This window comes from Ambystoma mexicanum, chromosome 8 (genome assembly GCF_040938575.1).
Source record: "Ambystoma mexicanum isolate Mex_15411 chromosome 8, UKY_AmexF1_1, whole genome shotgun sequence".
Taxonomy (NCBI): domain Eukaryota; kingdom Metazoa; phylum Chordata; class Amphibia; order Caudata; family Ambystomatidae; genus Ambystoma; species Ambystoma mexicanum.
This window is the reverse complement of record NC_090929.1, coordinates 1,652,365,907-1,652,383,696: the sequence shown is the minus strand read 5'-3', so window position 1 is coordinate 1,652,383,696 and position 17,790 is coordinate 1,652,365,907. Positions and strand designations below refer to the sequence as shown.

General features: G+C 49.1%; 1 protein-coding gene across 1 annotated transcript in view; it reads right to left on the bottom strand.

Moving 5' to 3' along the window:
* HSPA12A (heat shock protein family A (Hsp70) member 12A) overlaps positions 1–17,790 on the bottom strand; it is a 392,947-nt gene that overhangs the window by 190,663 nt on the left and 184,494 nt on the right. Inside the window, exon 5 of the mRNA XM_069611919.1 lies at positions 16,099–16,203. Within this exon, the coding sequence (XP_069468020.1) occupies positions 16,099–16,203 (105 nt within the window). The remainder of the gene's footprint in view (positions 1–16,098; positions 16,204–17,790) is intronic.

The following is a 17,790-nucleotide window of genomic DNA, read 5'->3' as shown; positions in this document are numbered from 1 at the left end:
CCTTTGGTGACTGAGGTATAGCCTGTGGCCGTGGGCAGTAGCCAGATTGTCTGGGTCATGGTATAAGGTTATTGCACGGACAATCTGGCTACTGTCCATTACCACTAGGGACGAAAAGTGGTGTTAAAGTGGCTATGTCTACCTCGGATGGGCTATGTGGTAAAGATATTCGAAGGTAGGATAGGTTTGAAAGGGAAAAAAAGTGCTTGTGGTAATATGTTCATAGGGTTTTGCGGGCTGCCATGGCAAGGGAAGAGGGGCTGTGTATGGAGCCCCGCCTTCTCTTTCCATGTTGGCTATCTTGGAAAAGGATGTCATCAATGATATTTGTGATGTCATCTTTGATGTCCTGGGTGTTAGTCTTAGCAGTGTACGGTGGTGGCGCGAGTTATGGTTGCTTAGCTTACCATAACTGGCGAATTTCAGGGGTTTTTCGATTTCACTTGTAACCATAACGTCCTTTTAATAACGTTTTCTTACTGAATTTCATAGATTGTTATTAGTGCAACTTTACGTGTGCGTGTGCGTGTGCGCGCGTGTGTGTGTATAGAATCTGTATGTTCCACGATGCATTATAGCAAACTTGGATGCCGTGAATAGAAGGGCTGAAAGTGTGGCGCAGTAGAAGTAAAAACAGCTGACGGTGAAGGAAGATTTAAGAAGGATTGTCTGGCCCAGTGTCAAGGGTGGAGGCAGCCAAGAATCTGGTTATCTATCATAGACGGATACAATGAATATGAAGAAGGGGCGAGCCCCTGTTGAGGTGCAATGGAAAAACACTGCAAGCACAGTGTTTTACTCATGTAATGGTATTAAATGCAACTAAGGAAGCTCAGACGTGGTCTCCAGTCACATGGTCACATGAAAATAGACTTTGGGCAAGCTACATGTGACCAGAAGATAAGGCCATGCTCACACTCTTATTCTTAGAGATCCGAAGGAAGGCCGAGTTCAAAGGCCTAATTGCATGGCAGACAGTAGGAGTGATGATGGATGTTGGGCTAAATGGGTGGGGAGGCATGACCAGGCCAACCCTCCAGCACCCGGGGTACCAGCTTGCGAGCTGCTAGCGAGTGGAATATTCCAGAAGGGTACAAGGAACAAGTTACTTACCTGTAACTGTTGTTCTCCAGCATGGGTCTGGCATGGATTCACATGCTCATGAATATTCCCTGTCGTCAGGCTGGGAATCCTCGATATATTCCCCGTTGTCAGGCAGGGAATCCTCGGTAAAGAAAAATCAGTATCAGTTTCGTTTCTGATCTGTCTTTCGTAGTAGTAACCAATCACTGAACTCTGCGTCATACTGACTCCAGCCAATGACTGCCATCTCCCTAAGCCCCGCCTCTGGCAGCCATCTTTAGATTTGGTAGCACGTGAAGTGGCAGTATGACCAAGTGAAGAGCCGCAGAGGGGTAGGCGGGAGGGTTTGCATGTGAATCCATGCCAGACCCATGCTGGAGAACAACAGTTACAGGTAAGCAACTTGTTCCTTCTCCAGCATGGGGTCTGGCATGGATTCACATGCTCATGAATAAAGAATACATAGCAGTACACACATGCACAACCACGGGAGGTGGCAAAGGCTCAACATTAAGCATTACATCAAACTCAACATTAAGCAATTCTTACCTCCTCACCAGGCTCACCTTAGGCGAACAGGTTGCGCAGCACTGCTTGGCCGACCCTGGACTCCTCCCTGGAATCCCGATCGACGCAATAGAATTTCGTAAAGGTGTGCGTCGACCTCCACGTAGCAGCCCTGCAGATGTCCAGCAAGGGCACACCAAATAGGAACGCCGTGGTGGCTGCCATCGCTCTGGTGGAATGGGCTCTCGGACAGCCAGGTAGCGGTCGGTTTGCCAACCGATGACAGTACATGATGCAGCCGGAGAGCCATCTGGAAATGGAAGCCTTTGAGAGAGCCTTCCCCTGATTGACAGGTCCAAAGTTCACAAAAAGTTGTGATGTCTTCCGAAAACTCTTCGTGCGGTCCACGTAGAACTTCAGCGCTCTAGCCACATCCAGTGAGTGCAAAGTCCTTTCAGCCGGCGACAAAGGCGACGGGAAGAAAACAGGCAACACCAAGGGTTCGTTGAGGTGGAAGTCCGACGGCACCTTGGGCATGAAGGAGGGGTCCGTCCTGAGCACTACCCACGTGTCGTGAAAAGTCAAGTACGGGGGCTTGCAGGAAAGGGCCTGGATCTCTCCCACCCGTCGTGCGGAGGTGATGGCCACAAGAAATGCTGTTTTCCACAACAAGAACTTCAACGGAGCTGAGTGCAGAGGCTCGAACGGAGGTCCCATGAGCTTGGTCAGCACCACGTAGAGCTCCCACGCCAGGACCGGGCCCTTCACTGGCGGGAACGATCTGAACAGTCCCTTCATGAATTCTTTCACCAGAGGATGAGACCACAAAGACGTCCGTCCCGTGGTTCTGGTTTATCGGGAGATCGCAGCAAGATGAATCTTGATGGAAGCGTAGCCAGTCCAGCCTTGGCCAGCGTAAGCAGGTACGGCAGTACTTGAGGAGCCGTAATCCGTAGAGGGTTAATCTTCTGTGCGTGGCACCAGACAGAGAACCTCTTCCATTTGTGTCCGTAGCATTTAAGAGTTGAGGACGCCCTGGCCTTTGCAAGAACCTCTCTGCAGTCGGCTGGTATGTCGTAACCTCCAAACTCTAACGCTGCAGGAGCCAGGCCTGCAAGTTCAGCGACTTCGGGTCGTGATGGAGGATGGCGCCTCCTTCCCTGGAGAGAAAATCCGCGCCCACTGACATCTTGATTGACGGGGACGCTGACAAGTCCAGAAGGTCCGGGAACCATATCTGCCTCGGCCACGCAGGTGCGACGAGAATCATCCTGCACCGTGACCTCTTGAGCTGGTTGATGAGCCGGATCAGCAGCGGCAGTGGAGGGAACGCATATAGGAACAGGCCCTCCCAGGGGAATGAGAAAGCATCGCCCATGCTCCTCGGCTGGGGAAACCTGCTGGCGAACCTCCGGCACTTGGAGTTTGTCGCCGTCGCGAACAGATCGATCTGGGGTGTGCCCCACCGTCGGAAGAGGCGGTCCACTAGATCCTATCTTAGTTCCCACTCGTGGCACGAGCGCAGCTCTCTACTGAGCGAGTCGGCGATGGTGTTTTTTATTCCTGCCAGATGAAACGGCACCAGAAACATCCCTTGGGCGACGGCCCAATGCCACAGATCCTGCGCCTCCTTGGACAGGGCTGGGGATCTGGTACCGCCCTGCTTCCTGATGTAGAACATGGTGGTGGTTTTGTCGGTGAAGATCCTCACCACCTTGCCCTTGAGGGACGGAAGAAAGGACCTGAGGGCCCAAAACACTGCACCGAGTTCCAGGACGTTGATATGGAGGGACTTCTCCGTCGGCAGCCAAAGGCCCCTCGCGTGCAGAATTTCGGTGTGCGCTCCCCAACCTTCCAGGGAGGCATCCGTGGTCACTGTCTTCTGGTGGCCCGGGGTCTGGAAGTCCATGCCCGCCGTCAGATGTGCGCGGGTGCCCCACCACCGGATCGCTCGTCGGAAGCTCTCGTCGAGTGTGATCCTGTCCTCGAAGCTGCCCGTCATCTGGATCCAGCGAGCGTCCAGGAACTCCTGTAACGGGCGCATCCGAAGCCTGCACAGGCGGATGAGATAAATGCAATAAGACATCATTCCGAGGAGGGACTTGATGGACCTCACCCTGGCCGCGTCCGCAACCAGCATCCGCTGCACCTTGCCCAAGATGGCCCTCGTCCTTTCCTCCGGAGAGGCCAGAAGCGCCACTGTGTCGAGCTTCACTCCCAGAAACAGTGCGTCTTGCGCGGGCACCAGGTGGGACTTGGCGTAGTTTATGGAGAATCCCAGGTCCGTGAGTATTTGGACGGTCCTCGCCGTGTGCTCCGCGGCGAGCTCCTTCGTCTTTGCTCGGGTGAGCCAGTCGTCCAGTTAGGGGTAGACGTGGATCCCCTCCAGGCGCAGCTGCACCGCCACCGGTGCGAGGCACTTGGTGAACACCCTGGGTGCCGACCTCAATCCGAAGGGAAGGGCTCTGAACTAGTAGTGACGCCCTTGGACCACGAACCTGAGAAACTTTCGGTGTCCCTTTAGGATGGGGATATGGAAGTAGGCATCCTCCAAATCCAACGACGACAGGAAATCGCCCTCCTCCAGCTGACCCAGGACGTGCTGGCGGGTGACCATCCGGAACTTCTGTGCCTTGATGAATTTGTTCAGTCGTCGTAGGTCCAGGATGGGACGCCATCCTCCTGTCTTCTTCTTCACGAGGAAGTATCTTGAGTAAACTCTGGAGCCCCGAAGCCTCTTTGGGACGAGCTTGATGGCGCCTTTCTTGAGCATCGCCTTTACCTCCAAGAGAAGTTGAGGGACGTGATGTTCCTTCCTGGCCACGGGGGGGACGCGCGGGCACTTCTTTAGAAACTCGAGCGCGTGACCCTGGCCCAGGGCGTCCAGCACCCAACGGTCGGTGGAGATGGACTCCCACACGCTGACGAAGTTCGCCAGCCGGCCTCCCACCGGGATGCTTCAGAGGGGGCCCGGCCCCACGGCCGGTTCAGCCCTGCTTCGACAAGGCTTTGCCGCCTTGTCCTCCCTGGCAACGACGGCGGGGTCCGCCCGACTTGCCTCGTCCCCTGTAAGCTTCCTGTGACGACGAATGGGCTGCTTGACGGTAGGTGGAATATCCGCCGGCCGAACCTTTGGAGGCACCCTGCTTGCCTCCGGCGCTCCGAAAGGGCGGCCGTCGCTGCTGGAGAACACCAAGAGCCTGGGCCGTCTCCGTGTCCGTCTTGATGGCTTGTAGGGAATCGTCCACTGTTTTCCCAAACAGGTTGCTCCCGTCGAATGGCATGTCCAAAACTCTGGTCTGCACGTCCTGCCGGAAGTCCGTTGCCTTGAGCCATCCACGCCGTCTAAGGCACACGCCGTTGCCCAACTGGCAAAAACCAATGTCAGCGATGTCCGTCGCTATCGTAATGGCATGGTCCGACGCCACATCTCCTTCCTGCAAGATTTTTAGGGCCTCCGCCCTCTTGTCATCCGGTAGGAAGTCCAGCAGGGGGGCGATCTTGTACCACAACTCCCTGTCGTAGCGGGCTACGATGGCTAAGGCGTTTGCAGCCTTAATCGTCGTCGCTGCCGATGAGATGACTGTCCCATCGTGTCGAATTTCTTTCCCTCGCCGTCCGGTGGGGAGTTCGACGTAGAGGCCAAAGCCACCCCCGCTTTCTTCATGGCCGCCGTGGAGAAGACCGAGTCCGGGGATGGCTGTGCCCGAAGGCACAAGGGGGCCACGTCTGGGACCCGGTACTTCTTCTCGTACCGATCCCTTCTAGCAGGGGTTGTGGATGGGTTCATGAGGAGGGCGAGACCCTCATCCCAGATATCGTCCAGTAGAGGTACAGCGAGGACCGTCTTCTTCTTGGTCTCGCACCGTTGATAAAGGAAACCTTCCTTCTTCTTCTCTTCCGGGCATAAAACGATCCAATCTCGTCAGGCGGGGAGGCCCAGGGGGAGATGATGACGGAAGATCCTCGTCGTAAACCTCGTCGTCTGTACCCATCGCGGCCGTGTCCGTCCCTGTATCATCCCCACGGGTCGTGGACGTGGAGGAGGGCTGAGCCGGGCGCGATGGTTGAAAAGGAGGTGGAGGATGAATCCTTCTTCTCTTAGGAGGGGGGCTCCCAGAAGGGCCTGGCTCCAGGTCCCCCGTCGGGAGCGGTTCCTCCGTTGGTGGCAACGGCAATCTCATCCTCATCTCCGAGCATAAGGACTGTTTAGCCAACAAAATGGCCGCCGAGTTGTCTTGCGGCACTGGTTGAGGGGATTCCGACGGGCGGTCAGGAGCCTTGTCGGCACCCTCGACGTTCTCGTCGTCTCCTACGTCGGGATCCCTCCCGACGGGCTGGTCTTCTTTTTTCCCACCAATGCCGTGGCTTAAGACTTCGATCAGCTCCTCTTCAGAGGTCGAGGCCGAATCCACGACGACCTCCTGCCCCCCCTTTTTCTTCTCCGTCAGAGGTTTCACAGGGGTCCTGTCGATGGGCTTGAAAGAGGACTCCCTCCGCGGTGGCAGGGAGACTCTGAGCCCCGATGTCGCCTCCACTGGTGTAGCCTCCACAGGCTGAGCCAGGGCCGCCGCGACTCTCTCGATAGAGGCCTTGGCAGGGTGGATCAAGGCTTTCACCACCGTAGGTGCTCTCACCGCCTTCTCCTTGTAGGGAGGGTCACCGCCTCGCTCCCCCTCTGATGGGGCCTTCGAGCTCGACCGGGGTCTCTCCAGGAGCTTCGCCGGGTGCTCGGCCTTCCTCTTACCGAGCCAGAGCGTTAGCTCGTGGTTGATGGCGCTGGGGAGGATGCGCCCTGCCTGGCAGCCGTAGAGCCCGACCGTTCAGCGCTCCCGGTGCCAGCGGACTCGCGGTGCTTGGCCTTCTGTTGGACCCCCGGCGCCGGGGCACCCTCAAAGGTCTTAGAAGACCGCTCGGACTTCTTCTTCTTCTCGCCTGACGGGCTTTTACCTTCCAGCCAGTTGGCGAGACGCAGATGTCGGTCCTTCATGGTCCGCTCCGACATATTGCCGCAAAACGCACAGTCCTTCTCCACGTGCGTCTTGTCCTCATGCAGGCAGTAGAGGCAAAGGGAGTGTTCGTCCTCCTTAAAGACATTCTGAAGCTGGCATCCAGGGCAGACCCTGAACAGCTTTCCGGGCGTCGAGCTTCCCTTCTCCTGGGCCATGATCGAGATGGGCCTGAGAAACTTCTGAAGTCCTCCAAAAGCGTGGCTCGACGAAATCTTCACCCTTGAGGGGCGTAGAGGAATCCGACATGGGTCCCCGTTGATCGGATAAAGAAACGGTGGAGCTTGAGGCTCTTTTGACCGAAAAAAGAGAGAATTTTCCTATGAAAAAGTGCGAAAGCGCACTACAGCTCGAGAGCAATAGCACGAGGATCCCAACACATGAACGTGCGGTAAAAATCTGAAGATGGCTGCCAGAGGCGGGGCTTAGGGAGATGGCAGTCATTGGCTGTGGTCAGTATGACGCAGAGATCAGTGATTGGTTACTACTACGAAAGACAGATCAGAAACGAAACTGATACTGATTTTTCTTTACCGGGGATTCCCAGCCTGACGACGGGGAATATTCATGAGCATGTGAATCCATGCCAGACCCCATGCTGGAGAAGCGTGCCAACCAATTATATAGGGCCACGTAGTAAAGAGTCCTATAGTTTAGAGGCCCAATGAGACTTTGTGTAATTGATGACACTGACAATAACTTGCCTTAGGGGTGGGCAGAGTTGTCCACCTGACAAGAGACCCAAACACAGCCCCATACCCCATAGAAAGTATACTTAGATGTTTCCCATTAACCAACCACAGTCCCACATAAGTTTTCTTATTATGCGACGTAGTGCGACATCAGAGATGACGAGTTTTTAGTATAAAAGGTTGTTTTTTATGAAGAGCCATTGAGCGTGATATTGTTTGACCTCCGTAGGTGTCGGCTGTACTCCCTGTTTTAGATAATTGTTATTATAACCGCTAAATCTTTGCCAACTTCTTGAGTCGGTTTGATTATTGATGTTTGAGTAACTTCTGCACCCCATCCACCCTGTAGAGTGTTACCTCGTCTCAAAAGGCCTATGGGTTCAGAATTAACCTGGCAAAAAGGAGATTCTCAGAACACACCGACTCATGCACGCAAGCTTCTCGCCTTCTTTCTTCATGGGTTTGGTGCATTGCTGAACCTGTGCGCCGTCTATAGCCCCTTAGTATGTGTTCTTGCTATTCTGTGGGAGGTAGTACCAGGTTTACATGGCTACCCCCACTATCAGCTCAAGAATCATGCAGGGGAGTTCATCACAGTATATGCTCAAAAGAAACAAAGTACAAAATGCACAGAGCACTACCCACATTACTGCGCAAATGTGAAAAGATGGCTTCCCAAACGCTAGCTACTCACACTCTGTACAGCGCTCGGCTGCTCTCGAGCGCGGGCCACGTTTTGAACAATAAAATGAATAAAAAATAAAAACAGAAATAGTCCGCATAGTCCCATTGTAGCTGCTTTCTGCTATGCTAGACTAAAAGAGGGTGTCGCCCGCTGGGCACCTCACACAGTCAGACTCTATTAACTATATATTTTTTTTAAACATTACACAATATATAGGCAGACTGAACTAAGAAATGGATATAGCTAGAAAAACATTCGATTTTTAAAATGATGAAAAACGTTGTTGTGTATAGCTGCAGCTTCCATGGGTAACATTAGCAACAATTTCCCTTTCGAAATCCTGCATCTCCCCGCAGTGACGTCACAGAGAATTGTGGAATAACTAATCCACGTCTCTGATGTCCTGCCAGTGGGTAAGGCCTTTTTCACGCCCCCTCTGGTCTCCCAAAACCTAATTAAGCCAAGAAATCCCTGTACCTCCTCAACATCAATTCACACACCACGTCCCTCAACATGCTTCCCCGTCTTGACCACCTGCAATACTTTCCCGCTACGACAGCACAGAGGGTGGAAAAGGGACATGGAGGCCTTGCACAACGTATAATGACACCGTAGTAGCTTTCATCGCCATATGTTTCAAAGCCTGGCATTTAAACGTGCACATTATAATGAACCAGACGTGGTACAGACCCCATCCGAGGAAAATATCTGCATAGTTAATAGCTATCCACCTACCATGCCAAATGAAAACGCATTGAATTAAGCCTCGGAGGCGGGTGGAAGGCTTCCACAACATAGCGCCGCATTTCATTTTTGATGTGCCAAGTGACTTTAGAATGGCAGTATTTGCCCTATATCCAACCCTGCAACATAATATAATAGAGCGTAAACCTAATGCCCAAGTCTTATGTTGGGGCCCAGCGCCTTGATGCTTATGGGTTTAGAGCGCTTTACAAAATGTAAAAATAAATAAATAACTAAATGCTAAACGCACGTTGGGGGTAAATCTTTCATGAAATTGCATCCAAGGGGAAACGAGGCATGATTTGGTGAGAATGTAAGGCCGAGGGGGCTATATAAAGACAGAGCACGGAGCACTCTAAGGGGGCAGGAGGGATTGTGAGGCGTGCCTCAGAGGGTTCAAGGGCACCTTAGTAGATGTACTGGATCTTACGCTCGTTCTTGGATGGCGAGAGTTAAATGCATGGAGGGCAATGAGGTTTTTTGGGGCAGTGATTTTGGCCCCCCTCCCTCCCGCGCCCCCAATTACAGTCATACAATGCGCTATAATCCGAATGTAGCCATTAGAAGTTGCGGAGACCAATAATTTTGAAACGTCCAATATTAGAATTGAAAGCAGATATTTCAGAATTGCTGCTTGTTGAAATTTCTGTAAAAAAGCAATTTCTGAATGGAATTTTGTAATAGAAGAGAAACAGAATGAACCCTTAGGACCACACCATCCGTTCCAGTGGCCCTTGTATCTCTTCAGACATGTGCCTACAGGACAAAGACTCCATGGTCATCCCACTGGTGATTTTCCTGACATTTGTCTAGAGGAAATGGCTCTGGCTATCTTTTGGAGGCATTTCCTCCAGTTCTCCAAATCTGGTAGAGGCAGTGGCAACTGTGTTACCGCCGTTTCACTGTAGCTACCAACATATTGGTGATGACTTACTTTGTGGCCTTGGTACAATGGGAAGGCAGCGTGATTGAATAAACATCACGTTCACCATTGAGAGGTTCCAAGCACTGAACGGTTGCACCGAGTAAGTCGCGCATGGCTGAGAGATAGGTTCAGCTGAAGGAGTGAAGCTCTGGCCATGAGGTCACCGGTACTCAAGGTGCCAGGTCAGTTATCCCCCTCCCACTCAACAACCAGAGGAACAGCCAGAGACCCTGTCCAGATAACACATCAAGAGCGGATGGATGGGTTACAGCTAAAAGGAGCTCATTTCACTAACCCTTATCAGGGAGGAGTTGGAAAATTATATATATATATATATATATATATATATATATATATATAGCATTCCGATGTTGCAATGAATGTTATGGGTAAAGAATAATGGGCGTCATGAATACGTCACAGTGGACAGTGGGGGCGGGGGGTAATTCGGTTATGTCCACTTGACTGCCACTTTTCTGCACCACTGGGTTGTGAGTTTTTATGAAAAGTGGAGGAGATAGCCCAAGCTTATTGCTGGAAGCATCTCCCCCACTTAACCGGCAAAAACTGGAGGCATTACCAGTTGCAGAATTCCTCCAAAATCCTGGTGGTGTTACCGCATTTGGAATCCATCTGGAGTTCCGCTGGCCTGCGTTGTGGTGGCGGTAAATGAGTTTGCCAGTAATTCCAGAGGAATTGGCACCATACTTGTAGTGAGGCCCAATAAACCTTGTTACCATTCTACAGAATGGCACAGTTGTGTGCCCTAAACGGGTCTTTATGCCTTTCAGTTTGCATTATAATGATAATGATGTGTATTTATATACCGCCTTACATAGAACATAAATACATACAATATCACCCAGCTGGAGTTGGTACTCATTTATCGACCTCAGAAGGATGAAAGACTTCGTTGGCCTTAGTGGGGTTCAAATTCAAGACCTGCAGATTGCACGCAGGTCGCAGCAGCTGGTGCTCAACCCGCTGAGCTAACGTAACGGCTATGAATGAAAGATCCAGTTGTATGCAGGATTCTCATGGCACATACCTCAAAAAATTACACATCAAGGAAGAAACTATAGAAAACCCTCAAATGGCAAGAAATGTCAGGCCTGAAGTACATTGTTGAATTGCACTCCAGAGAACTGGGACGTTTTCTTGTCAAAGAATCATGCGCCACTCTAGGTACGGTTCTCCAGCTATATGTGGTGCCCTTAAACCTTTTAACACCACAGGAAGATGAGAATCGTCCAGCTGAACGGACACATGGGCGGGTGGATGTATTTGCAGTCTGCCACTGGTTTCGATAATTAAGCAACTGGAGCCTTAATCCCAAATCCCACTCGATTATCCGAAAATAGAAGGAGTTACACCCTACCCTGGCCCGAATTTCAAATCCTTACTGTTCATGGCCTGTAAGAATGTCGTTGTATTGTCCTTTGTTCCCTCCCTTGCCTTGAAGCGCTTTGAAACACATTGTGTATAGGCGCTATATAAATAAACTATCATATATCATATCATAACACTGGAGCTGGAGGGGTCTGGCATTAAGCACAATATAAATAACCAACAAAGAAATATCTCAGAGATCACACTCTATTCTTCTGCAGGCGTGACTATGCTCGTCTTGCATGGTGTGCAGGGTCTATGCACTTAGCTATGCCAATGCGTCGTTTTTGCACTAGCCAAATTATGCATTTTGTGATGCAAACAACTTGCCCTGATGCTTAGTTAAGATGTGTGTAAGGTTGACTTAGAGCAACCAGGATCACAATAAAAAACAAAATACATTTAAAAAAAAGAATGATGTTAAAAAGGAAATGATGGCAATACATGGATACCCTGCTTTTCTTAATGTGTGGAGCTATTGATTTTATGAAGCACACTATGATTAAGGATGCCAAGCCTGATAGTCTGGTATTGTCTACTTTTTCAGCCACACACGTCTATGTCCCACTCGTTCACCAAACATGCACACATTAGCTGCAGAGCCGAATGACGTAGCTCCCACGTGACGCAATGGCCCAATGTGGGGCGTTATCCACAACACTTGCTTTTATTCTTGTAAAGAGATCACGTTTCCCTCCTCTCCTATATAGACTCCTGGACAAGCCAACAGCACTACACGCCATGCGAATTGTCACTCGCAAAATACCAATAGGATGTGCCTTGGAACATGGGGGAGTGCACTAGTCACCATGTATCCAGGTGGATTACAAGTAGGGGTTTATTACTCTATCTGTGACACTCTGATAGTGCCCAAGAAGTGTCTGGGTGCTATACCAACATGGAAGGATACGCGAAACTGAACCACACCAGGCCACTATGCCAGCAAACTCCAACACAGCAGCGCAACACACACCGATGAGTCAGACGGTGAAAAGAACCACCCCAAAAACAAGACAAAAATCACTGTGTCTAACACACTAGCTCGCAATGGAATATTCATCAGGGAACCAACGGCAACACCAACCAGAAACAGAAGAGGAGCCAGAAGAAGACGTGATCCCAATACGAAACCTAGCTGACCTACTTAATGACGAAACAGACCTAACAGAACACAACCTACATCCGGAGGATGAGAGTCGCAAGCAAAAACAAAACAGGGCACTATACAGAAAATAAATACACTGCAACCTAATGAACGCCAGATCTACGGCCAAACACACAGCAGAGATCTACGATCCACTTTGCAGCAGCATCCTATTAGTCACAGAAACCTGGCTAGCTGAAAACTGATAGGTGATACCGCACAGCTGTCTACTTGACAATTCCAAATGCATACAGCCAAACAGAAAAGGAAAAGCAGGAGGAGGGCTTGCAATGGCTTGCAAAGAACACAAAAAAATAAAAACAGCCAACCCACTAAACATCCTGACCTCAGATCCACAAACAACCCTCACATTTATACTTATCTATAGATCACCAACCTAAGACGCAACCTTCATAGATACCTTTGTAGAAGCAGTCACAAACCTGGCCGTTAAACATGATCACTTGATCTTTTTCGCTGACTTCAACATATGGTTCAAAGAAGAGAATGCAAACTCACAGAAAACCCTAACTAAGCAGCTTGGGACAATACAACTGCGACAGATGGTGAAGGAATGACACACACAATAGTACACACACTGGATGCAATCTTTGCCAATAAAAACCTGATCACAACAGCACCACCAATCCAAATACTATGGAGCGACCACCTCATTTTACCCTATGTGCTCCAGATACCACCAAAAGCATCCAACAAGCACCCAAAGAATCCCCCGATCTGGGCAAGAAGTAGGATAACTACTAGATAACCTAGATGAAAAACTAAAATCCTCTAAACCATCGAGTGCAACATTGGACACAAGTGACACCTGAAAAAACAGACCTAGTCCTGAAATGGATTGCAGAAACAATAGATCCCATCTCCCCAGAAAACCCCCTCATCCAATCACCAAACGAAAGAAAGTAGTGGCAAGATGGTTCATGCCCCAACTTAAATCAATGAAAACAGCAAACCGGAAATTACGAAAAGAAGGGAGAACAAACTATGACCAAGCCAAAAGAAAAACATATCAAAAGCAAATCTGATCATACAAAGTGGACATTCTCAATGCAAAAAAGAAATCCTACAACGACCGGATCACAAAAGCCACCAACACTCAAAGAACTCTTCAACATTCAAAATGAGATGAGAAATCCCCCGGATGCATTAACACACTGGTCCCCTAGCAGAAAATGATGCAATGTTCTCGCAGATCACTTTAAGAATAAAATCACCAACATACATCAGATCATACAAAGTAGACCAATTACCCAGACCGTTTAGCACTTCCAACCAACACCAGGACCACAGAATAGACTGAACAGTTTCGCTCAAATTTCAAGAGAAAAATTCTTCACCTTGTTCAACAAAAGTAACAAGGCAGGCTCCACAATGGAGCCATATTTGCCAAACATCTACAAATCAATCCTTACCAAAACCTCTTCAATCTGTCACATTCAATGGGGAGAGTACCGTGAGCCTTCAAAATTGCCGCCATCAAACCGCTCCTCAAAGATCCAACGGGCAATGTGGAAGATCTCTCAAACTACAAACTTGACCGATCTCAAACATTCCTTACCCGGCAAAACTACTAGAGACCTAGGTCTATGAACAAATACTGGAATACGTTGTAAATGACCAACTATTGGACCAGACATAAGTAGGCTTGAGACCCTTGAGACGAATGGAGACAGCACTACTCTCTATATGGGTCGATCTAAAGACCAACACAGGCTCCAACAGGAACTCCGCACTGATACTACTCGACCTCTCCGCAGCATTCGACATAGTAAACCATAACACCCTCATCAATAGACTGGAAGAAATAGGGATAGGCGACACAGCGCTGCTTTGGATTAAATCTTTCTTGTCCGAAAGAACAAACAGTATGGCTAAAACTATTCAAATCCACACTGTGGGACACCGCCTGTGGAGTTCCACAAGGCTCCTCGTTATCCCGGGTACTCTTGAACATCTATATGATGCCACTAATCAACCTCATCGAAAGACACGGTTTCACACGCTACAACTACGCAGATGATACCCAAATCAACTACAAAATCAGTGATAAAAAAGAGGAGAACCCAAAGCTAACAGACTGTCTCAAATAACTCTACCAATGGATAAACCCTAATGACCTCAAAACCAAGCAAGACGGAAATCATGATTATACCAGACAACCAAGGAAACAACAAGTACATCCTGTGGCCCACAGAACTGGGAATGCCACCCACACTGTCCAAAGTAGTAAAAAACCTTGGAATCCTAATGGAGAATGAGTTAACGCTAGAATCTCAAGTAAATGCGATATTAAATGCTTCGTCCATCTTGACACGATCAAAAAGATTCTGCCCCTTCTCTCTTTCATGCACAAAACACTGCCCATCATCTCCCTCAACATGTCCAGGAAATGCTACGCTAACAGTGTATACCTCGGAATGACGAACTACTTACTGAGTAAACTGCAACAAATACAGAATCCAGCTGCCAGACTTCTCCTCAAATTCTCACAAAGAGACCACATTACACCAGCACTAAGCATGCTACATTGGCTCCCTGTCAAAAGACGAATCACCTTCAAAACAATGTGCATAACACACAGAGCAATCTACGGGCAAGGAGTTGAATTAATGTAAAAAGAAAATCACCGCCTACCAGCCGACAAGAACACTTGGATCCAGCAACGACAATTCACCTAGAACCCAAACCACACACATGGAGAAAAATTGGTGGATCAGCATTCTCTTGCATAGCCATAAAACTTTGTTAACCTTCCCCCCCACCCCTCAAAGAAATATGAACTATGAAGACCATCTAAAAGAAAACTTCTAAAAACCTTGCTCTGTAGCTCAGAATGGGATGAAAATGACTGAACAACACCCGTGCACCATGAAACAAACACACAACAAAAAAGGAGTGGGGAGTAGGCCGCACCGGAGTGGAGGGTATGCGAGAACAGAGGCATCTAAGTGGGAAGGGTTGCTGGAGACCTGAAGTGTGTCTCATCCCGACAGAGGGGCAAAGGTGGAAATGGGGAAGGAGATGTGTCCCACTTAATCGGACTACCGAGGGTGTGAAACTCGCCACACAAAGGAACGTGGATGGACGAGGTAACTGTGCAACTCAAGGACTGACCGCAGGGCATAGGGAATTCATCACTAGTGGAGAAACCAGTGGTGGTGGTAATTTCTACACACTAGAATGAACGACAGGGGAAGGGATATGGGTCACTTTTAGTCGTAATAGCGGGGGTAGGAAATGTACTGCCACTAACTAACCATATTAAAACTCACCCTTCTGCATACACCTCTCAAACTCTGAACTAAACACAACATACCTCTACAGCACCACAAACCGCACCGTACTTCACAATACCACAACAACGAAACAAGCCACACGTAATCTCGCCCAACATCACACGGTGACTACCAACCGAAAAACACACCTATGCTCATTGAACGATTTCTCTGAACTGAAGCTGCCAACAGCACAACACAGCCCTCTTGCTCTTTCCCCACTCAGTCCTACTGACATACCCACCATCCTCTGTGCATTACAGATCCACCAGAGCGCCAAGAGGCCATGCAGGTGGCAACAGTGCACAGTATAAGAACCTTTAACTTAACATATCCCTGCGACTGTGACAAGGGATAAAGAAGCACCTGGGCGCCATATCCTCAAGAAAGCAAAGAAGGCGGCAAGAACCCTGGTACTATTTGTTTAGCCAGCAAAGTCCTACTTAGTTATAGGTAAACACACACCACCAATAGCTGCAGAATCCAATCGTGTTCTGATGAGGAAATGTGTTACAACTATCTGTTCAGTGCTGTGTTTTGTGGGTCCATGACACAACTAATCCTCAAAGGTCACAAATCTCACTTTTTATTACACTTTCCAGGAGTGTGTTCCCCCATACATACCTTCATGGCTTGCTCCTTGAAGAACTGCAGGGCATAGGCAAATATCTCCAGGGCTTTCACCTTCTTGCCGTTGGCCGCTGTGAGGTCTGTCTCCATGTTGAGGTTCTAGAAGTAGAGCGAGAACACACAACGGGGCCATACGTTAGAAGAGGAAATGTGGTGCATTGCAATGTTCCTGAGTTATAGTGGAGGGCAGCTGCGCACTGAGCAAGATAACTTCTCTGGGTCATTTGGAAGCGCGTGTGAAGCTGAACCAGATGATTTCAATATGCAGAGATGCCACCAACACAGCGCCTACATATAGCGCTAGCATGAGCCACAGTTCAGTACATTAATCAGCCTGTTCACTACAGCATAGAAAACACAAGATACAAGTGCAAGTAGGAAAGCAATGTTCCAGTATGTTTCCCAACCATAGGTATAGCTATATATTACATATCATATTTTTTCCCCAATTGTGTCAGTATCTTTTAGGAATCCATACAAATGCATAAAGAATCTGGGGTTGCTGATGCTACTCTTGTTCAGAGGAGAATTGCCTAGTATTGCAGTGCTGGAATACCCAGGTGAGTTGGAGCAGACTGATCTGCAAATGGATATTTCTCCTCTGTGAAGAGTTCAGGGACCTAAAATGTGATTGTGGACTCTCCTGGGTGGAAGAAATTCCATGGAACAGGGTATTGGGCCCATGCTAGTTCTCAGTAGAGGGGCCCCACATCCTTGCCTTTTAGGAATTACAGCCAATATAAGAAAATTGACACACACAAAAAAGTCGATGACTTGAAGGTGTTGAATCAATCTTAGCCAGTGGCATTGCTCGGGGGATCCCTTCAGATGACAGTTATTTGCCTTGCAAGCCATTACATAAAGGGGAAAGTCCATATGCAAATCAGGCTTGGTCCCATCTCAAAAGGGGCAGTCCCTTCCTCATCATCAGTGAGGCTAAGCTTGTGTCTCTAGGTCCAGATGGCTGAGGACCCACTTCTGGGCAAATCTGTAAGTGAAGGGTTGCCCAGAGCTATGCCTTCCAGCCATCACCCGTTTTGTTTTGCTTAGTCACCCCCAGTGGGACGGGTATGCCCAGATGTTGTCCTTCTGAGCCTAGAGACCCAAACTACTCCTCACTGATGAGGCCCAACAAGGCTGAAACATGTTTGGGTATGCTTGTGGTCTCGTGCAGAAGGGATGTGGCCAAGCAGTTCAGGCTGGACTGCCCCTTTTGGGGTATGACCAAGCCTGATTTGCATATGGTCTTTCCCCTTCTGTAATGGCTTGGCATGCAAAGAACGATGGTCTGGAGGGTTGCCCAAAGCGATGCCAGAGGTTATGGTTTATTCTAAACCTTTCAGCCATCACCTCTATTGCTTTTCTTGATATCTGTAACTGTGCTATGCTATCACGAGAAGACGCACAAGTGTCACCTAAATTGCCCAGATTTATTGTTCAATGCCACGATCAGGTGCACCGATTAGGGTTTAGGAAAGAAAAACACTGATGCAAATGTACTACCCAAAACAACCTGAGAAGAAACATTTTGAATCGGAGTGGGTGGAGGATCACGTGCCATCTCACGGTCAAACTGCAATGGGCAAAATGTTTTTTTAAGAGACCCACAGAAGCAAAATATTTTCAAATGGTGAACTCGTACCCCCAAAATGGAGAAAGCCTGTTCTTAAGATCTCTCAGGGCACA